At 40.7% G+C, this 18,720-nt stretch overlaps 1 protein-coding gene across 1 annotated transcript in view; it reads left to right on the top strand.

Annotated features, from left to right (window-relative positions):
- Nucleotides 1-16,023, top strand: part of LOC126299346 (NACHT and WD repeat domain-containing protein 2) — a 287,406-nt gene extending 271,383 nt beyond the window's left edge. Inside the window, exons 29-31 of the mRNA XM_049991201.1 lie at nt 8,446-8,635; nt 12,280-12,432; nt 15,719-16,023. Coding sequence (XP_049847158.1) covers nt 8,446-8,635; nt 12,280-12,432 — 343 coding nt within the window. The 3' untranslated portion in view covers nt 15,719-16,023. The remainder of the gene's footprint in view (nt 1-8,445; nt 8,636-12,279; nt 12,433-15,718) is intronic.
- Nucleotides 16,024-18,720: the final 2,697 nt, after the last annotated feature.

The following is an 18,720-nucleotide window of genomic DNA, read 5'->3' as shown; positions in this document are numbered from 1 at the left end:
CAGGAGAGAGATCATCACGGATATGATGCGCGAGCTGGGATGGCAGTCATTAAAACAAAGGCGTTCTCCGTTGCGGTAGGATCTTTTCACGAAATTTCAGTCACCAATTTTCTCCTCAGAATGTGAAAATACTTTGTTGACGTCCACATGGAAATGATCAATGTAATAAAATAAGAGAAAGCATAGCTGGCACGAAAAGTGTTCGTTTTTTCAGCGCGCATTTCGAAAGTGGAACGGTAGCGAAATAGCTTGCAGGTGGTTCGATGTAGGCCTCTGTTTTAAAATCAAACAGAAAAGTATTTCTGTTAATTCGTTAAACTGGAAGCTTAGGAAAGAGTTTCCGTAGTGTGCATAACATAGCACATGCGTCGTTCCTCCGTTCGTATGAAGGTAACATTGGGGTGTGAAGAAGGACAGCTGGCATCGAAAACAAATGCGAGAAAAAGACTCATCAGCCACGGATTCCTACAATGAAAACCGACCCATAACGGTCGCGCGAGCAAACACAACTGTTTTGTTTTGTAGTCAGAGAATTTTTTCTGTTACGTCTTTGCACACATGTAATTAACTTTGCACTGCAACAGCCAAACTGGGGCACTGAAACATTACGTCTGCTTTGATTAAATGGTGGCTGGGCGGGTGTCGGGCTACAAAAGCAGATGTCAGGGTGCAGTATACTGTTGATCCTTATCCATCGTTTACTTTTTTCCGATTTTTGTGGTGAGCTTTATGAGTTTCAACCGCTGTGAAGATTTACGCAACGATATTTTATCCAATACACCGAATTTGTGTCTCGTTTGCTGAAATGTGACTGTTTTTCTCGCTCCTGCGAATGAACACTTAATCTACTTTCTGAATGTTTACCTCTTCCCATTTTTGTAGCATCCCTTGCAGTATATTTACATAAACTTTAGCCTGTTGTAACTATATTTTAGCGCTGATATAAGTACAGTATGGTATCGTATGTTGGTTAACAATGCGGTAACATATATGTGCGTTCGAGAAGATTTTTGTTGAAGAAGGTCGATCGTAAAATGTAAATCTGTGCAGTAGTTGATAATAACAGATGCGTGATGGTTCTACGACCGGTATAAGCTATAGTACTAAGATAACTGCACCTTATTATAGTTTCACTGGGAACATCTCGTAAATAAGGGCTACCAGGCCAAATTTTGTGTGTGAATGTCCAGTACTGGAAAATATGATAGCTATTTTTTCAACACATGAAACATAACAAACTGGTCAATAATTATTATAATGAATGAAGTCTTTGTCTGGTCTGAGAATTCTTATGAACGTAGCTTGTGATCACGAAGCTGACCACATGCCATGATTAAATCAAACAATAACGGTCAATCCCTCTCGGTACACGTATGTTGATGTGATATTTCGTTATAAGAAAATTAGGCAATTTACGTATTTTAAATCGAACAAATTTACTTTTGTAGTTTATTCGGAGGCGTATAGTAGATTCATGTTCGCATCAATTATTGCAAGCCGCTCGGGGTAGCCGCGCGGATCCCCCAATCGGAGGTCCGAGTCCTCCCTCGGGTATGAGTGTGTGTCGTCCTTAGTGTAAGTTAGTTTAAGTTAGATTAAATAGTGTGTAAGCTTAGGGACCGATGAACTCAGCTGCTTAGTTCCATAAGGATAAGATCTTAAACAAATTTCCAATTTCCAATTATTACAAGACAATGTAATTTCATAATTTCCTTTTATGTTGTCGCTATAAAATACACATCGAGAACGTGGCCATTGTTTAAGGAATCCAATCATATTTCTGCACACGTGGCGAACCTTCTGCCTCCATATTTACTGCGATTTGTCAGAGGAAAGGTAACAAACGGCAGAAATAGGGATCACTGATGTACACATCCATGACTGAGGGAATGAACCTAAAATCACATTTAAACTCGCTAACTCGTCCGTATCCTCTACCCTCTAAACCAAGATTCCAAGACAAGTCACTCTCACCTTTTAGTATCGGCCGAAAATTGTTGACTTCTACATCTACATCTACATCCATACTCCGCAAGCCACCTGACGGTGTGTGGCGGAGGGTACCCTGAGTACCTCTATCGGTTCTCCCTTATTACAAGACAATGTAATTTCATAATTTCCTTTTATGTTATCGCTATAAAATACACATCGAAAACGTCGCCATTGTTTAAGGAATCCAATCATATTTCTGCACACGAGGCGAACCTTCTGCCTCCATATTTACTGCGATTTGTCAGAGAAAAGGTAACAAACGGCAGAAATAGGGATCACTGATGTACACATCCATTACCTCAGGTGTAAGTAGCACCATATTTCATATATGTTCATACAGTGCCTCTGAAATAAGCACAACGTAACAAGATTGGCTTCATTGACGATATTTACAAATTGAACTTCGAGTGTTTTATAGTAGGAGTAATACGTAGGTTGGTTGGTATGTGACAGAGCACGACAATATTAGTGGCAAGGTTTCTTTAGTCGCAGTCAGTGTCACGGCTGCAGGAACCTCATCACATTTCTGCAGTACAATGCTTGCATCAGCGAATCTGAAGGAACTGTGAGCGAATCGATTTCCCTTCTCAAGACGGCTGCAGCGCTGCACAGACTTGGTCAACATCTTTTTGTCTCTTAAGGAACGTTCTCTCATTGATTCTCCAAGAAGCCGAAGGTCACACGCTCTAATGCTAACACAGGCGTTAGCAGCTCTCATCTATCCAAGCGCTGCAGGCAAGCGCAAATATTCTATCTATTTTTAAATGACAACATTGTCGCCTTGGACTGCAATATTTATTGTAATTTCCCTAATTGCACTTTCGAATTTTAAGTCACTTCCAAGCGGTAAAGGTGCTGAAAAAACAGTAGTTGTCAACATTAGTAAAATAAGGCACATGCACCAACGAGCACCCTGTAGTTGTCAACATTTTGGCACAGACAGCGAGATGTTTTGTAATGTTCAGTGAGCGATCCTAAATCGCGGTGACTTAATTGTAATTATTATCTTTGGTGATTTATCTGGTAATAAATATGCAACCAGTCGCTTTTTTAGTTTTTGAGACGGTTTATTCAACCACAAACATGTTTTCGAGTCATCTGATGATGAGCCTGCAGTTGCTCGAAAACATGTTTACGGTTGAATAAATCGTATCAAGTAATTAAAAAAGCGACTGGTTGCATATTTATTACCAGATAAATAGCCAATTTAAATCACATTCGCAGTTCGTCATCCACAATGGATATACTGAAATTAGTATCTTTGAATAAAAGTGTCACTTCTCTTCGTGGCATTGGGTATTTCTTTCCGTAAGATTCTGTATTATACTGTAGCAGTTTTTTCTATGTATTGCCAGTGACACATCACGCGAAAGTTAATTTCATCCCTAAGCACTTCCCACAAGTGCACTATGAAACATAGCCTCTTCACCCTGACATAGTGAGTCCATTACTGACTACTTAACAGTTTTTCAAATGTGTTGTGTAAGTGGAACAAATCATAATACTTGTTACCCATTTGTATGTATTAGGCTGTGCGATGTATGAACAGTAAAAATTTGCCTCTGCTTGAGACCGAAGTTAGATGCGTTTGATACTCGAAGCCCAGATCCGTAAGTCGCGGTAACACAGTGCGGAGAAAATCGTTGACATGTTGCAGGTCGGTGAAAGTGTTCTCGAAGAGTACGTTTCATCTGGAGGATAAACTCAACAGTACGTTCCCCAAGGAAGTTAGATTGCCGGAGAAGATTGAGCGGAACGCAGGATGTTCTCAACGATTCGCGAGGGATCGATTTAATCAAGTCGGAAGTGCCGCACTGATGCTCATTGGTCTTAAAGGGGAGCTCTGGAAGAAAAACAGAGCTGTTCACATGGAACTGTCTGTGTATTTGTGTGGTAGTATTTCGAAGAGGACTTGCAGTCGATTCTATCGCTTCTTGCTAACTTTAGTAGAACAACACTAACACTGAAAATTTCAGTTGCACGTAGAGAGAAGCAGATGTCCTTTTCTCCCATGGTGCATCCTCGAATGGGTCTCGAAAGGTACAGAATGACATTAGTACTCGAAAGAGGCACAATGAAATTGGTAATAAGCGTCTTTCAACAGGCAACTAGAAAGAGCTCGTGAGCATAAGATTTAGATGTATACTGAATACAGACTCAATAGGGAAAAGTATTTCTGCATACAGCTTTTGTGCTGTACATGGATGAAAAAACTTAAATTTTGAGATATTTCTGCCTTGATTCAATTTGAGTAGTTCCTGTTCAGTAAAATTCGGAAGTACAAAGACGAGACTCAATTACCGAGTTCATATTTGACTAAAATTTCATCACCAAACGTCGTGAAACAATAGTCTGTTTCTGGCTACGCAAACGGGAAAAACAGAAAATTGAGCATTATTACATTATTTATGAAGTTAGAGACTTATGTGCAATTACTGTAAACTAGACTGAATTTTCAACATGATTTATAATGATTCAGTTTATGAAACTTTACTGTAAATTATTATCAGTTTCTCCATTACAAAAATGAGATTATGAATATAAATTTACTCCCGTTACTGTCATTCATAGTAAAGTTCAAGTGTAAAAGGAATTAAATGTGGTACTTTTGACAATATTACTTAATTGTTTGTTTTCTATCCATTATAATGCTACAACTATTAGCCTTTGCTGACATGGTACCGTGAGAGCATTATTTTCATTTAACATAACTGAGTTTAATTTGCTTCTTGTAGTAAGCTAAAGTTATTACTTTACCGTACAATATCCGTCCTTCTTATTCCGCAGCTCGTGGTCTAGTGCCCAGCGTAGCTGGTTCTGAATCACGAGGCCCCTGCTTCGATTCTTGGCCGGGTTAGGGATTTTCTCCGCCCGGGGACTGGGTGTTTGTGTTGCCCTCATCATTTAATCATCGTCGTTATTCGTGACAGTGGATGAAGTGGACTGTGTAAAATTTGGCAGTGATGACCGGGCAGCTGAGCGCCTACAAACTGAACATCATCATCATCATCCGTCTCATATATATTCACCATCTACGTGACATTACATCACAATCTTGTTTTCCTTCCGCGATGATAATTAAATGATTATATCAGTATTTTAGAAATTCGTACCTACTGCTAAACATGAAAAGGAAATTGAGGTTGACTTAGAAAACAGATAGTTATAATTGCTATACAGTAATTTAGTTACTTCTTCAAACGGATGGGAGTATTCGGCGCTTACGTAAGTGATACATTTCGCTTGAATTTTTAGATACAACATACTTTTATCACTTGAAGAGAAACTTGCTACATATCTGTCATGCAGGATATAGACTTTGTTATTGACTTAAACCTGCATAACGCTTAACGTTGAATGGCATTTAGCGGATCTGATGGCACTTGTGGAAATTCTGAAGTACGTCGCCCCCAGAATTTGTCTCCTACATTTCTTACAGTCTTTATCGTTGTGACAAACTTCGCTTGAATTTCACATCAAAATCTCAATAGTATTTAGTCACCATAACAAGTATTCATTCCCCAATTCTACATAGGCCGAAAAACCTACTTTCTTGTAAGCAGTCACTGAAAGGAGTCATCCCTTTGTACAGGCACATGGCTCGTGTATGTTAGTTATGGCTAGGGAGGTGCTTTCTGAAAAAGACGAAGTGTTATAGACAGCTGATTTAGAGAAAATTCACACATCTTGACTAGGAATAAAATCTAGAGCACGAATTTTGTCATAGGGTAGCAAAAACCCCAGGCTTCAATAGAACTCTTAAAGATCACCTACAGTGGGCAACAGTAAAGAACAATAAGATAGTTTTGCAGTATAGGGTTTCAAGAGGAGACGTCACACTTCTCTTCTATGTGTGTTTAAAATTGACCGTACATGCCCAGTAATCAACAGCTCGAGTGTACATCAGTTTTGCTCTATCTGCTACTTAACATGAAATAGTAGTCACGGTGACAGTTTTTGACCATTCAAACCATAAACGAGTTCAGGGTCATAACACAGCTCAAGCCACGTATTTTTTTTTTTTTTTTACAACGCATAGATCCAACGGTAATTTGTTTCATCACTGCAACAATCCATCCCATTGGTAAATAGTTTATTAGCTTTACAGCTGCTGTACGATTCAGATTCTTTAGTCACATAGCTATGGGCGTGTCACATGCAACTTAACTTGGCATGACAATTGAAGATCGCGAGAAAGGGCAAAGATTTTTTTTACCGGTGAACATATGTGGAGAGTAACGAACAAAGAATGTTTTTAGCTGCCAAAACTTACTGGGAAATTCTTTTCAGATCATACATTTCCAATAATGTACAAATGATTTACTTGACGTGTAAATTATTTGTAAGAAGTAAATTCAATGGCTATCTTCGTAGTAAGCTTTGTAATTGGCCGTATAATCATTTTCATATATATATAACCAGTCTTGGCACATCTGCACGCTCTTGTATCTTATAATGTTTATTAGTCGAGACTTGTTGATCCTTCGTAGATGTGATTGCTAAAGTTGACTGTCTGCTGTCCATGAGGAGGCCAAAAAGATCGTGATCTCTAGCCTAATCCTATAGGCTGAATGAAAATGGTGTAATCTTTCATCTGTGGTCAGTAAAGACATGGTTGGTGTTGAATTGATTCCTAGTCATGCATACACAACGAAAAACGTGCACATTAATAGATACGGTGTCAGGATGTGGGATGAGTTAAAAGCGGATGTGGCAGGTCTACGTGCAGATGTGTAGGATACGGTATGAGGCGATGGAGAGAAATTACAGCGTGAGTCATCTAGATAATTATAATGAATGATTTACAAGACTGCGAACTGAGTCTTTGTTTAATAATCTTTGAAGTCAAGGAGCTGAGTAACAAGGGGCTAATCTACAAAGAGAGCCCTGCTTGGAAAGGAAAGGAATCTGTCGTTTTCGGTGGAAGGGGATTTCATAATTTTTTTCCTTAGTCTTCTTATACTCATTTTCCTTTTTGTGTGTAATTCAGCAATCTCTGTGTTGCACAAGGAAGGAAAGAAGATTAGTGTTAATGTCCCCTCGATCTATGTACAAGAATCCTCTGCAGATGCTGCCGTCTTCTATTACATGTATGTACTTTACTAGGAAGTAATTTTCTTCCTATTGACGCGCGGAGGGGCGGCGCGGTTAGAGGCGCCATGTCGCGGATTGCGCGGCTCCACCCACAGGAGGTTAGAGTCCTCCTTCGGGCATGGGTGTGTGTGTTGTTCTTAGCATAAGTTAGTTTAAGTAGTGCGTAAGTGAAGGGACCGATGGCCTCCGCAGTTTGGCCCCTCAGGAATTCACACATTTGAACATTTTTCTCTTCCTGTTTAATAGGGTATGTTCAAGGCTATAATTTAAGAATTTCATTTCTGCCACTTTAATTCGGCGTTTGTCTTTCTCCATTTGTACTTTTCCTTCTCTTCCAAACATGAACTGTAACAGCATCTGCGTTGAATAATTTTATGCGTTTTTAGAAACAATACTTCACGCTGCAGCAGAGTGTGCGTTGCTGTGCGGACTGAGACACATTCGAAGCCTTGCTTTCACCTGAGTCTGTAGTATCAATATGTTGAAACCTGCACCTACACCGTCCGTCCAAAAATTCCAGAGACTGTTTTCAGTACTGGCGTGTAAGCGACCTTAGCACAGTAACTACGGTGACAGCTGTAAATAAAAGACGGGTTTTCGACCAGTCAGTTGTGAACAGCCAGTGTTAGACCTAAGTAACGGACGTGCAGCCCTAGTGTGCCACAAATTGCAATGGAACAGCATCTGTAAATCAAATGTTCAAGACATTCTCCAGAATGTTTTGAAGAAGAGAAAAGTATGTGAAGCGTTTGTCCCTCACACCTTGACTCCTGAATAATAACAACGACCCGTGGATGCTTGCCGAGACTTGAATGAAATGAAAAATGTGAAAAATTTTTTCATGTGAAAGATCTTTACTGGTGACGAGACTTAGTATTATCAATATGAAATTACCAAAAAACGATAAAGTTCAAAAATTCGCAGAATGGTCAACGCTTTTACGACATAACAGACATTCAAGCCAATGTGACGCGAGGGCTGAACAACGCAAGAAAGGAGGATTTTTCTGACAGTTTCGCATGGTTGTATTAACATTCTGTGCGTTGTACTCAAGTGGTGAGAGGCTATGTACGTCACCTGAAGCTTTAAAGTCACTATCTTACCGTTTCTCTACTTTTTATTAATGCATTCTCAAAATTTTTTGCACTGACGCGTTATGTCGGAGCTGAGTATGAAGCAATCGCTTTGAAAAACGTATTGGTTCGTAACGCTATGGCAAATACAGTTTATACAACTTACAGACAACGTGTAAGGTAATGTCATACATATCTGACAGGTTGGCAGCATCACGTTATTGTTGATATCTCTACTATGAGTCTTTTCATTGTAGATGTGACAAGCTTGTGTGGTGTGACGCAGGACTCAAGACGCGGAGATGATCGCTAACTACCGCGTGCAGGCGGAGCTGACAGCGATCGAGAGCACCGAAGACGGACGCGCCGTCGTGCTGGGTACCGTCGATGGCTGCGTCTCGGCGCTGGCGCTAGCGGACCCCGTCAAGGCCGACGTTGTCAGCTTCCTCACCACTCTGCCTTCCCGCGACGAGGAGGTTCTACCTTTATATTGTCAAAATATTCTTTGCTGTACTTTTCGTCCAGTCCTGCTGCTTCGAATAACATGATTTTATATACGGATAGGGTGGTCAGAAACACTCTGAAAAGCTTATAATGGTGCTGTAGGGTAGGTTGCACTGAGAAATAATTGTTACTAAAAAAATACAATACGTTGCACCGTTTCCGAGATAATGCGCATTGAAGTTAGTCATTGAGGACGTTATGCGCGCAAATTCAAGCGGCCCGCCAGAGACGATGACGCCAAACGTGTTCTTCGATTTGTTTTCTAAAACCGAACAAGAGAGCGATACACAAACTGGCGGAAACGGCACAACGTATCGAATTTTTTTTAACAGTTACTTCGCAGTAAAATCTACCCTACAGCATCCTCACAAGTTTTTCAGGCAGTTTCTGATCAGCCTGTATGTACATGATGTCCCAGAAACGTTGCAACAAACTTCGAGGGGTTGTAGAGGGCGTTTTGTGGAAAAAATCGACGATGGAAACCCGTGTCCAGGAACATCATACAACGACTTTACAGAGTGTAGAAGTAATAGAAGCCAGCGCCTGCCACTAGGCAATCCCTTCAGTAGCAAACGTGACTTTGTACGCTGACGGACCGTAGGTGGAACATCTCGCAATGTTGTTCGTTATCTAGTGATCGTGACTGATAGCCACGATTACCAGTGGACAAGATGGAACTAACTTCTGCGCAGAAAGGCCTTGTCACCTATGAATGCGATGCTTTGTTGCCTCGGTGAATGACAGTTCTGGACACAGGTTTCCATTCGCTGTCTTTTTTACTCCTGGAACCATCTAAAATCTCCAATGCTTTTTGGTATACAGGAGAAAAATAAACAGCAGATGGAAACCCATGTTCGAAACAGTCATACACTAAGGCAACAGAGCATCGCATCAACAGAAGACAAGGCTTGCCTATGCAGCAGCTAGCTCAATACTGGCGATCGTAGCAATTAGTCGCGATCACTGAATAACAAGCAACATTGTGAGACGTTCCGTCAGCGTACCGTGTCACGTTTGCTGCCGAAGGGGTAACCTAGAGGCAAGCGCTGGCGCCTATAATGTCAACGCTCCGTAACCTCGATGGGTGACGTTTCCTCGATTTGTTCCTCAAGATACCATCTACAACTCCCTCGAAGTTTGTCACAACATTTCTGGTACACCCAATATCTGTATGTAAGGTGTCTCAGATTAAATGTTTTCCTCTGCAACTTACAAAATAATAAGTGCAAGGAATATTTATTTAGACAGATAAACATAAGAAACGTTACTATTTGTGTGGAGTTAGGGACATAGTTTATTTATGTATTTTCCAGACAGTTCGGGCCCCGAGTTATAATTTATAGAACGTAATTTTTAGGATTCCGTACCGCAATTGGTAAAAACGTGATCCTTGTATCATCAGTTTATTGTCCATTTGTCTGTGTGTCTAGACCCCTTTTTCTCTACGTTAAACTGTAGGTCACGTTTCACCGATCGGATAAGTGTGGTAATTTACAGACACGCAATTCGCCGAAGCGGTATCCAGTAGAGCAATTCTCCGAAGCGGTATCCAGTAGAAAGACTTTCACCAGGCCACCGAGCCACACGAAATTATTATTATTGTTATTATTGTTATTATCTATAGACATAATTTGCGCAGTGTGTAGAACCCGCAGATCCCGAGTTCATCCGCACTTGGCCGGTTCTTTTCCCTGTCATGTAACTGACATGTTTAAAACGATTCCGTACAAAACAGTATAAATCAAATTTATATCAGTTTCGGTTAGGTAACTAGAATCGTTCAAAGCTTTTGGGCTGTATGCAACATGCTGTGCATAATTGGCTGTACTCACATGTATGTTCTGGAGTTAGGATGTTCACTTAAGTGATGTGTTGGGACGAGTGTCCCCAATGTGCTATTTTGAGTCATCTGGGGTTTGTTTATTCCACGTTAATATCCGTTGCAGACCTAATCTTGTTCGTTTATGTATCCTGACCCGCCTTCTACGGAAGTGTAAGTTCAAATGGTTCAAATGGCTTTGAGCACTACGGGACTTAACAGCTATGGTCATCAGTCCCCTAGAACTTAGAACTACTTAAACTGAACTAACCTAAGGACATCACACAACACCCAGCCATCACGAGGCAGAGAAAATCCCTGACCCCGCCGAAGTGTAAGTATACATGCTACACTCTTAACTGAACAAGACTTAAAACAAGGCCGGCGTCTGTGGCCGAGCGGTTCTAGGCGCTTTAGTCCGGAACCACGCGGCTGTTACGGTCGCAGGTTCGATCCTGCCTTGGGCATGGAGGTGTGTGATGTCCTTAGGTTAGTTTGGTTTACGTAGTTCTGAGTCTAGGGGACTGACGACCTCAGATTTTAAGTCCCATAGTGCCTAGAGCCATTTGAGCCATTTGAACTGAAAATAATGCATCGAGGAAACTTGTAGCTTTGTGACAGTAGAAGCTTTACATGCCCTCCACTGGTCGCTCAGAAGCCACACTGTATTGTGTATTTAGGAAATTGGGCACGCGTTTGAACATCTACCTTAAATTAACGTTCCTCCACGAGAAAATCCATTTGACAACAGCGTGTTGCATCCACTCCTAAAATGGTGAACGTTTCATACTCCCTATCCGAAATTAATGGAAATTTTATTTAAACTGATTTATACATGGTTTAAATACATCAGCTACATGATAGAAAAATAGTATTACGCTTAAAATGTTATAGCTCGTGCTGTAACTCTTTGGGAAGTTTCTAAATAATACAGAGCACAAAAAAGTGTAGTTGTAAATTTAGTGATTCAGGTGGTATATAAAATTAAATGCAACGACTGTCCTAAACAGTGTATAGGTCAGACTGGTAGGACTTTTGGGACCCGCTTTGAAGAACACGCTTAACTACGAAATAATACGATAGCACTACGGGACCATCCAACTGAAACAAAACGTTCGGTAAGACCAAGAGTAACACATCTTGAACTGTAGGGGACGTTTTCTGAACATCGTGGAAGGACTTGAAGTCTATGGACATCATCTCAAAGAACCGACTAAAATAGTCAATCTCCATTGTGACTTCAAGAATTTCATGTAATTAAAGAATTTTAACAACGTAGTGAGACGACCCAGACAGCAGTAACTCTCCATGTTTCGTGCAGCCAACTCGGCAGAAGACGTTCTCATAGCAGCGCACCGCACTTCTAGACAGCGGGGCAGATTTAACCCACAGTACACAAGCAGAAACACACGCCTCAGACATCGTCAGGTGTAATCAGAGTGCACTCATCGTTTTAGGACAATATTTTAATTGTGAATTTTTACAAAAAGTCCCATTTATGAATTTAGGTGTATTTACCTATAGCGATTATTAGTTTTAAATTAATTTTAGTATTTATTTAAGACAATACATTTCTTGCGTGTTGACACCGCACAGTATTATTTCCCTATCCACTCCCCTTGGTATTCCTATGTTCGTGTATATTTCTCTTCAGAGTTGGTAGCGCAAAATGCATAACGCGAGGAATTCTCGTATAAAGTAATATACGAACCATGAATTTATGTTTTGCAACTGAAAAAGTGCAAACTGCATAATTAACGAAAACAATTCTTTAACGTTAATGGTTTTCTATTCCAGTGGAAGAAGAAAGCAGAGAAGCTGAGAGCGACGACGAGATTCAAGGCTGCCATGTCGATTGCGAAGCTGACGACGCAGTTCATGGCCAGCGCAGGCATCCCGGCCCACCCTGACGACATGGAGGACGAAGAGGAGGAGGAAGCTGAGCAATAGGTTGCTGTCTCACAAGGTGGAGGGATGCGCGCGGGAGTAGATCGTGCAGTAATAATTACGTCGTTATCCGAAAACGTTCAACCATCACATTACAACCGACAAGATGAATTGGGTTTTACATAATCTCGTGCTGTCGTCGTTAGAATCTGAAAACATGGCGCTGTACAGTGTTCTAGTCGGGTTGTGTCCCATTATCTCGAGACTGATACAGCTGTTCTTCCACTGATTCGGTTAACTAGATCGCATTTACACCTATATTTTACTAGACATTGGCTTTTCAAGTGCACCACCATGGACTTTTACAAGTCAGTCCAAATTTTTTGATAAAATTTTTTACTCGTTGTGGATTTTGTTCTTTTGAGATGTGAATGCTGAAAAGAGCGTCAATGGAGTGCTTACACCGAAGGGTTGTGCAACGGTGTCTCCATTGTTGGGATCAAATAAATTCGTTTCCTGCTTCCACCACTTTGATTTAAGCTTTACGTGGTTTCATTAAATCACACCAAATAAATGCAATGGAGGCCCTATGAACAAGAGCTTCGCCAGTTCCTCACTTCATTCGTGTCAAATATGAGGTCGTCCTCCATAAATAATGTCCAACACGCAGCTGCAGAGTCAAATTCCTACAAAAACCAATAACTACTCATCCACAGTAAAATAATTAGTTAAAGACGATATCAGACAGAAAAATCGTTAAATCTAGAGTGAAATACGAAATGGAAGTGAAACGTGAGAATAAGGGCGAGGATACGTGCTGTTAAATGCGACCCAACTATAAAGTTTCGTGCTCTAACGTACAGACTGTCCTTCTCCTCTATCAATATAAGCACTCCGTCTTCAGGCCACAAGTGGCCCATCGGGACCATCCGACCGCCGTGTCATCCTCAGATTAGGATGCAGATAGGAGGAGCGTGTGGTCAGTACACCGCTCTCCCAGTCGTTATGATGTTTTTCTTTGACCGGAGCCGCTACTATTCGGTCGAGGAGCTCCTCAATTGGCATCACGAGGCTGAGTGCACCCCGAAAAATGGCAACAGCACATGGCGGCCTGGATGGTGACCCATCCAAGTGCTGGACATGTGAGACAGCGCTTAACTTCGGTGATCTCACGGGAACTTGTGTATCCATTGCGGCAAGGCCGTTATGTACTATAGGAATATACCTTCTGGATATTAAAATTGTCGTCCTAACCAAACTGACATCGCGTTGTGCATGGGATCTTCAGGTATGGTTTAAACCCAATTATAAGGAGCCGGTTGAGTGCAACTGTTTTAGGATTTGCGAAATAGAAAAGGAGAATTAAGATTTAACATCTCGTCAAGGACAGAGTGTAAGAGACGGAGCATGAGCTTGGAGAGGACAATACAAGGAAAAAATAGACCTTTCTTTATAAAAGGAATAATCGCAACGTTCATCTTCATAGCTGTAAGGAAAGCACGGGTAATCTCAATCTGGATGGCTGGATATAGCTTGATCCTCGTTCTTCCCGATTGCGACTTCAGTACCTTAACCACAGCGCCACCTCATTCGATTTTTTGAGATCTGCGTTCTAATTTATAAAACTTGATTGTAATGTGGTAGCTTATAGGAAGAAAAACACTAGCTTAATAATGCACAAACATTTCCTGCAGTACAATCGACTGCTTCAACCTAATAACACTCTTGTACCAATGTTGTATTGCCGGTAGGTCAGCAGTCATTCAGCAGTCTACGGCGGTGTACAGAGCATCATAACCTTGAATTGGGGAGAACAAAGAGTGACAAATACAATCAACGTATAACTTTATTAAAGGTAACGATAAATTTAAGTTACATAAAGAGGATACGCCTTCCCCTCAGGGAAGCCAACACGACGCCTGCCAGTAAATCAAGCCGCAACCAGCCGAACTGATAAACCCTGCCGGGTTACCTATCTAGAACTTAGCGGCGCTTTCGTTGCTTATCTCTGCCTTATGTTAACTCGTTTCTTGCATCGCATGTGATCCATACGCACGTAATATCCTCGGACTGACCTTGTTAATTACTGTATGGTATACTATCGGATTATTGGAGAAGAGATGCTAAATGTCCAACGCAGAGCGGAACGTCACGAAATATCCAATTTTCCGTTGAAAACCTCAAGATTTAGATAGTTTTCCCTTTGGTATAAGTACTAATCGTTGCGGAATGAATGCATACAGCCGTTAAACCCAATTAATATTCAACAATTCTCACTGTAGTGCTTCTGTGAACGAAGATAGGGAAGAAAATCTCCACCAGATTATCTGCACGTATTTTCGGTGGTGATGTAATGTTAAAAACGCAAGCCATGGGCAGTTTTGAACTTCATACACTTTGTTCTTGCCGGGCTATATAATACTTTCCTGACGCGGCATGTGTCGATCAGTGACTAATCATCTTCTATTGCATGACTGTTCTAACTTCGTGCAAGGGGGCGATCAAACTGTTTCAGTTCGAAGGCCTTAGAGTCCAGAATCGGTTGCCAGACATGAAAAAGCGCCGTGAATGTTGAGGTAATCATTCCACCTACGCACCATGTTGAAGGTAACCAATTGGTAGAACACCGTGTCCTGATGCATTAAAAAGTGGGTAACTGCCTGCTGCACATCCTCGTTCGACAGGAATTGTTGACCCTTAAAGGCATTTTTTAAGGGACCGAAGGCGTAGTAATCGCATGGGGAGAGATAAGGACTATAGGGCGGGTGCTCAAGTATCTCCTACTTGAGTTGACGTAACCTGTGAGTTACGTCATTCGCGATATGGGGGCGTGCGTTATCGTGTAGTAGCAGCATCCCTTGTCGCATTCCACAACAGTGGTTTTCGATGGACATGCTGCCCCGTATACATTCTTCATTCTCCGATGGATGTTTGTCGCTGTTTGTCCTTTGACAGTCAAGAAAAGAATAATAGCGCGTTGGTCTTGTTTGGACGCATTTGATAATAACGTCGCCATAGGTCACGTTTCCGCATTTAACGCACGCACGTAGGCACATAAATCCCTTGCCTAAATGTCAGTACATATATACCCGCATCGGAGTTGTGCTATGTTGCATATACACTACAGCAACGTCCTCGAATTGAAACCTTTTGATCGCCCCTTATACTGTAAATGCAACAGACTTTCCATCCATAGTAAACAAAAAGTTCAAGTATAAGTAAACGCAAGTTAAAACTTTCTGGAAATATATGAACTACATATCTTCATACTGATTTCACGTATTATTCTTAAATGCATGTTACAAATTTCCAATCAAAATGAAAAAAATAATTTTTGCCTCATTTTCAGTCAATAACGCCATCATTGTGAAGAAAGTTTACTGGCACTGTAAGTGCATTGTAAGACAAGATGAGCATGCGATTTCTCTGTGAGGGGACTTGTGGCGGCGTTCTGAAGACTTGATTGGTCATCGAGCAGGTGATGGCAACGAATCAGCTAGTACGTGAAGACAACGAAATGCAGCAGCACTGAAATATAGCTTTAATTTATCAAGGGTATCTTACAGTTTAATGTAACGCTGAAGTGTTGGGAGCCTGGCTTCAGAAATTATGTAGCATCATCCAAAAACAAATAAAAGAAGACTGCATAACAAACTGAAGTATTACATTGCTGCATATCCAAATTTCAATACCTTTTATTCTTGGTAACGAAATATTTGTAATACCTCACAGGCTGGAAGGTCATGGTATAAATTAAGACTCAGTGGTATTTGTTGTATTTGAGAGTACTATTTAAGTTGTATTTGGGATTAGCAAGTAAGAGCTCGAAAATATTGTACGGGAAGTATTGCTACAGAGCATTCTGCTCAAGTCGTGAATCGTGTCCTTAGCCATGCCTGACCATTCTTTCTGCATTTGTGGACATAGATTTTCCACTTTTTTTATTTCAGTGGGTTCGTAGCGGTGAAGAAATCCTCACATGAAATCTCCAGTGTGATGCAAAAGGGATCTCATAAGAGATGTCGTCAACAATTTTAGAGTCATTTGGGGACATATATTAAACCTGATTGGAACCATGTTTTGTGGAGAAAAGTGGCAGTATATGGATCCGCACGCCTCAGTAGCATTTGGCTATTTTATTAGCTAGCCTCCAATAAACACCGTCAGGTCACCAGGTGTCACAACTGTCAACGTTTGAAAACATAGAGCCTTGTGTCCAGAACGTATTGGTGTTGTATTAATGAGTTGTTCTCTGCTACGGTAAACGGCCCATGTACCATTTACTTTCAGTGCAGCTGTAGGGCGATTCATCAGAACGTGCTAAGGCACTGCGTCTGGTTGTTGAGAAGTTCACGCAGATAGGAAGATGCCGCCACTGACTTCCGAAAGGATGCTCCTAGATGTGCAGTGCATTTCTTGCCTATTGTCGAGAATCATTGACAAGATGAATGATGTTTCTATTTTTTTCTCGGAAAGGTGCGAAAGACCTCAGGCTGCATAAATTATCTGCTGCTGCTCCTTTGAGTGTATCTGACGAGACTCTCAAATTATAAAGTTTCTAATGGAGAAAGTCTGTCACATTGTTACACAGTAACTACCATCATACACCGATGAGCCAAAACATCGTCACAAACTGCGTAATAGCGCTAAGGTCCACCTTTGTGACGTAATACAGGACGCCTCAGCTTGGCATGGATTCGACAAGTCCTTGGCAGTTTCCTGGCGTACGTTACAATTCTGGTGAGCCAGTATATTGTACGATTCTTTATCTAACTGCGTATTGGCGAATAATGCTTGTATGTGCCGTATTTCATTTAGACTCCTGTCGGAATACTTTAATTATATCCGACCCAGGACTAGTGCAGGTTTCTGTTCTAAATTTTACCTTATATGTGGTGTTCCTTACGTGACAATTTTCATATTCAGCAGTATGTTGTGCTTTTGTATTTATTTACTGAGTGTACCTCCTCTTAACCTCTACTGTTGCGTTATGTCCTTCAAATGCAATTGACAGATCCAGCTAAGTGGGGTTTGAATCCTTCTTGTCAATATAGACACCGGTGCTACATTCTAGTCTATATGAAAACCTTTAGGAAGCACAGAAAAAAATACTTAGAAGTCCACTATGGTAAGTGTGGCTACGAAAAAAAAACGTATTTCAGAGTATCATTGAGGTGGCTGTAGAATGTTTAGTGCACGGAGCGCGCCTTTCATATTTATGACGTACAATAGTTTCAGAAACAAAATGAAAAGAAATTAAAAGCAGTATTACGTATAGTGTTATTTAATAGACTAATCCACATAACTGCAGTATTTACTAATCTACTTTTAATATTGCCACTACGTGCGTATATGAGATTATTTTATTGCGGCCACTAGTTTCCCTAAAACCTGTTGTAAAGCGCACTTTAATTCACCCCGTCTCTCCACACATGGCTGACGGCAAAGCATTAGCGCTAATGGCATAATTAAAATACATGCATTTAATACATTAACAGCTACGAGATTTGCTTTAATTTAAAGGATAAGAACACACTAACTTCAAAATGAAGTAAATCGAGGGTTCGCTGAAATTTAATAAGGACAAGAAAAGATTTACTGAAATATTATAATCTTTTAGTGCCTGTATCTTACATAATAAAATTAATAAAACTATTTTAAATATAATATAAAATCTGTTTAATTTGAAAGCCAAAAAAGTTTATTTTATCATCGTTTTCTTTATTTCGGATCATGTTAAGCAGTATGCATATTTCTAATAACCTGTCTAAGTGAGGAAGAAACGTTTCAGCGTTTAGCCTTGCATCTCATTCACTGTACTATCTGAGAGTGCCATGGGTTAAGAGGTAAAGAAAAACTGGGAAGAATGCACGTGACATTTTCGCGTACCATTTTCCATGAGAGTATACAACCAATCTTAACTTCAAAAAGTAAGTTAAATATTAATATGCTAGGCCAAGGAACTTTAACTGAATTCTGCACTACACTTGAAAGTGACACAGGAATATGACACTATTTTTCAACAGAGTCACAAAGTCTCTGCAAACAACGGTCGCAACATTTTGCCAACTGTTCTATTCTTCAACGTTAGAAATACGCTTCTTGGTCACACAGCTATACAAGAACCGCTGTTTGTACGTCCTTATCGCTGGAAAATGTGCGGTTGCTGCGAATCATTCCATCAGTTCCTCGACTGCCTGCACAATGACGCCTGTTATAGATATCGATGGACTTCCTTTCCGATCAGAATTAGTTATGTCTGTGTGACCTTGGTCAAATTAGTGACACTATTTCACTACGTATGGACGTGAGAAACAGCACTGGTTTCAATAAATCAACCCAAAAAAACCA

This window comes from Schistocerca gregaria, chromosome X, assembly GCF_023897955.1.
Source record: "Schistocerca gregaria isolate iqSchGreg1 chromosome X, iqSchGreg1.2, whole genome shotgun sequence".
Lineage (NCBI taxonomy): Eukaryota > Metazoa > Arthropoda > Insecta > Orthoptera > Acrididae > Schistocerca > Schistocerca gregaria.
Note: the sequence above shows the minus strand (reverse complement) of the source record. Positions and strands in the feature narration are given on the sequence as shown.